The following is a 4306-nucleotide window of genomic DNA, read 5'->3' on the forward strand; positions in this document are numbered from 1 at the left end:
AGAATATTGAATGTTTAGAATAGATAATGACATGATTTTTAAATGTTAGTGAGATTTCACGTTGGTTGGAAGGAGTAACGAAACATTTCTTATAAGGTGTGGAGAGAACGCGTTTTAAAACTGTGAGACTGACGGCCATACATAAGGAGTCAAAGTGGACAATATTTGTCAGTGATGGCCTTGGACTGTTACAAACTTTGAAACTATTTGATATCACTAGTTGGTTGGAGAGAGAAACTAATTTTTTTTAAAAGGGTGTGGAAATCTCTCCCAAGCCGATGTGTTTTAAAATCGTGAGAATGATTGCAATACATAATGGGTTAAAGTAGACTGACGGCGGTACGTAACAAGCCAAATGGGGCAGTATTTACTAGCGCAGGGCTTGAACAGTGAGGGTGACAATGATATATAATACAATAAAGTGGACATGTTGAACTACCCAATATAACTACTAGACCAGGTTGAATTGTGAACTTATCTAGTCATTTGGGTCATCAACCCAACGTAACTACTAGACCAGGTTGAATTGTGAACTTATCTCAATCCGACTCAAGCACACCCGAACCATTTAAGATCAAACAAGAATTTGAAGAATTTAGTTATAAAACTAGTACACGATCTCTTATGCAACTATCTTAGTCATGAATCGGTTCAGAAAAGGGTGCGACATGGTTCGTCACGATTCAGGAATTGCAGCTATAGCGAGCACTCTCTGTCTGACCGCGTTCGATTTCTTAATTTTTTTTATATTCCAAATATTATTCGATTATCATTATTTTACATTAAAAAAAAAAAAATTACAATCCCCAGCAAAATTCTACAGCCTTTCGTGTAGAGACCATAATTTTTGTGGCGCATAAAGTTCTAATCGACTGTGACTCATCATCTTCAACCTTTAATTCACATAACAGAGCACGCATTTGGATTTTCATCGCTGAAAATCTGCGGCGGATAAGCGTACATTTCCATGGCGTATCTCTGTGCGTAATACTGATACTCATTTCTTATCACCTCCACCACTTTCGCCTCTTCCGCCGCCGCCGCCGCTTCTCCGCCGTCTTTCCCCTCTCCTCCGCCCTCTCCTTCTTTCCCCTCTCCGTCGCCGCCGTCGCCCTTCTTCTCTTTCCCGCCTTCTTCTTTCGCTTTCTCCTCTTTCCCTTCCTTAGCCTCGCCGTCTTTCTCTTTCGTTTCTGGGTCTGTTTTAACTATTACGGCGTGTTTTCCGGTTCTTCTGTGCACGAAGTTCACAAGCTTTGGTGGGTCGAACACGCCGGTTACTGTAACTTGTGAGGTTTTCAGTTCTGGCTCCACTGAATCCACCCCTGAAGAAACCCATTTTTTGAAAAAGAATTAGATTCGAAATCGGATCGGAAACTGTAAATTAATGGAGGGAAACGAAATGGAACCTTTCATTCGTAATATCCGCTTCTTGATTTCTTGAGCACAACCCTCGCAATGCATATGAACGCTTAATATCACTGTCACGACCTGTGGCTACACGTTGCAGAATCGAAACAGAGTAAGAAATTTGAATTTCCAGAAACAGAGCAAAAACAGGGGTTTTGTGGTTTTTGGATTTTGATTTGTGATTTGTACCTCTTCTTTTTTCTCTTCAGATTTGGGTGTTTCTTTCTCCTCTGGTTTTGGTTCCTCCGCCGGCGGCGGCGGTGGTTTTGGGATCGGAGATAGAAGCTCCACCTGTCTATGGCTTTTCTTCTGTACTCTGTCCAAGACCTTCAATGGATCTGCCTTTTCCCCTTTTATAATCACTTTATGGGTCTTGCAATCAGTGATTACATCTTCAACTCCTGTTAAAACCAAGCATTAATTCTATCGGAGTTACACAATCACAGTTCATTCACTTTCTACTCTGTTTTTCTACTCTGTTTTTAGCTAATTACCTTCAAAGCCTTTGAGACAGCGGCGGACTTTCCGAGCACAGCCTTCACAATGCATGTAAACTTTGAGAACAATCTCCGGCGGTGGCGGCGGCGGTGAATCCTGCTCCTTAGCATCCTTCCCTTCATTGGGTTCCTCTGTTTTTCCCTCCTCCTTCTTCTCCGGCAGCGATTTCTCCGACGGCTGATTCTCCTCTTTCTTTTCCTTCAAGTCATCAGCAGCTGGTTTCTTAACATCGATTTCCTCCGCCATTTTCTTCTCCTCCGGCTTCTTCTTCTCCTCCTGAACAAACCCAGAAAAAGTTCAGAACAGAACGCAAAAACAGAGCAATGAGTGGATTGGGTTAAAGAAACAGGACTCACCTCTCCCATGATGGGGTTTTTGTCGAAAGCAGAGTACAGGTAAAAAGATGAGAAACGTATGAACTAGAGCGCGGATTTCAATGCGTGTGGGTTTTAGGGAAGTTGAAAATGGGCGTTACGGGCAGTGATCTGTGTGTGTGTGAGTGAGTGCGTGAGTGAGTGAGTGGTGGTGGTGATATTGAGTATCAAATGGCGAGACGTGTCATTTTATAAGGAGCACATGCAAGCGGGAAGGCGTGGTTGGAAGCCAAATGGCGCCGGCAGCGCTCATGCTCTTGCTTTCTTTTTACTTTTGATTTTGGAACTTTCTTAATTTCATCCCCAATTAATCAAAAAGGAGTTTTGAATTCTAATATTTATCTTATTTGGTAATAAATATTGATTAGGATTTCTTTTAATCTAAAAGTAATCGGATCGGATCGGAGTTTATGTAACAACTCAAGCCCGTTATGTATTTTGTATGGTTTTAAAGTGTTTGGTGTGATCTCACCGTCCATTCTCTTGGGGGGACTGTGTCTACCCTAACACACTGTTCGGTGTTTGGCTCTGATACCATTTGTAATATCTTAAGTCCACCTCTAGCAAATATTGTCGTGGGGGGAGTGGGCAACATCCTCCCTAGCACACCGCTCTATGTCGAACTCTGATACTATTTGTAAGCGTTTATGCCCACCACTAGTAAATATTGTCTATAGGGGCAGAATCCTTCCTAGCACAACACTTGGTGTCTGACTCTGATACCATTTGTAACAGCCCAAGCCCACTGCTAGCAAATATTGTTTGTGTAGAGCAACATCCTCCTTAGCACACCGGGCGGCGGTGTCTGACTTTGATACTATTTGTAACAACCCAAGCTCACCACTAGTAAATATTGTGGCAGCATCCTTCCTAGCACAACACTTGGTGTCTGACTCTGATACCATTTGTAACAACCCAAGCCCACTGTTAGCAAATATTGTTTGTGGGGTGTAGCATCATCTCTACAACACCGCTCGGTGTCTGACTCTGATACTATTTGTAACAACCCAAGCCCACCACTAGTAAATATTGTCCACAGGGGTAGCATCCTTCCTAGCACAACATTTGGTGTTTGACTCTAATACCATTTGTAATAGCCCAAGCCCACCGCTAGCAAATATTGTTTGCGTAGGGCAGCATTCTCTCTAGCCCACCACGCGGCGATGTCTGACTCTGATACTATTTGTAACCGTCCAAGCCCACCACTAGCAAATATTGTCTATAGGGGCATAATCCTTCGTAGCATAACACTTGGTGTTTGAATCTGATACCATTTGTAATAGCCCAAGCCCACTGCTAACAAATAGTGTTTGTGCAGGGTAGCATCCTCCCTAGCACACCGCGCAGTGTTTGACGCTAATACTACTTGTAAAAGCCCAAGTCCATCACTAGCAAATATTGTCTGTAGGGGTAGCATCCTTCCTAGCACACCACTCTGACTCTGATACTATTTGTAACAGCTCAAGAGCACCGCTAGCAAATATTGTTCGTTTTGGGCCGTTACGTATCGCCGTCAACCTCACGGTTTTAAAACATGTATATTAGGGAGAGGTTTCCACACACTTGTAATAAATGTTTTGTTCTCCTCCTCAACCGATGTGGGATGTCACAGTTCACCCAATAACTCGACCAATTCAAACTAACTCACCTATCCCATGGATTTGTTAGGTTTTTTCAAAATGGGTTGGATTGAATTTTCGGGAAATCGAAAATATCAGTTTCGTTTGAAGGTTGATATTTTTTTTTTCCGGTCAGTCTAACCAACCTGAAAAGTGGGTTACAACCCAACCTAACCATTCCTTATTTTAAAAACATAAAAAAACAATATTTTACGTTTGTAATTGATGTTAGTGATATGTAATGACTTGTAACTCTATTCAGGTTGCTCGAATCAGTGACCCGAAATTTTGAGTTGGTTCAAAGAATTTTCTAACCTAACTTGAATTTTAGTGATTTTCAAACATGTATTTTGATTTGATGGTTCGTTTTGAAAACGAGCAAAACTCAACACGTGTTACGCCTAACCA

At 42.0% G+C, this 4306-nt stretch overlaps 1 protein-coding gene across 1 annotated transcript; it reads right to left on the reverse strand.

Moving 5' to 3' along the window:
* Positions 1 to 862: 862 nt before the first annotated feature.
* Positions 863 to 2486, reverse strand: LOC111802538 (heavy metal-associated isoprenylated plant protein 7). The gene is made up of 5 exons (XM_023686945.2): positions 2262 to 2486; positions 1902 to 2181; positions 1597 to 1808; positions 1407 to 1494; positions 863 to 1322 (listed from the first exon to the last, which is right to left on the reverse strand). The coding sequence occupies exons 1-5, from the start codon at positions 2268 to 2270 to the stop codon at positions 901 to 903; spliced, it is 1011 nt and encodes a 336-aa protein (XP_023542713.2). The 5' UTR covers positions 2271 to 2486; the 3' UTR covers positions 863 to 900.
* Between the last annotated feature and the right edge of the window lie 1820 nt (positions 2487 to 4306).

This window comes from Cucurbita pepo, chromosome 9 (genome assembly GCF_057944985.1).
Source record: "Cucurbita pepo subsp. pepo isolate OVF chromosome 9, ASM5794498v1, whole genome shotgun sequence".
In the NCBI taxonomy this organism is placed as follows: Eukaryota; Viridiplantae; Streptophyta; class Magnoliopsida; order Cucurbitales; family Cucurbitaceae; genus Cucurbita; species Cucurbita pepo.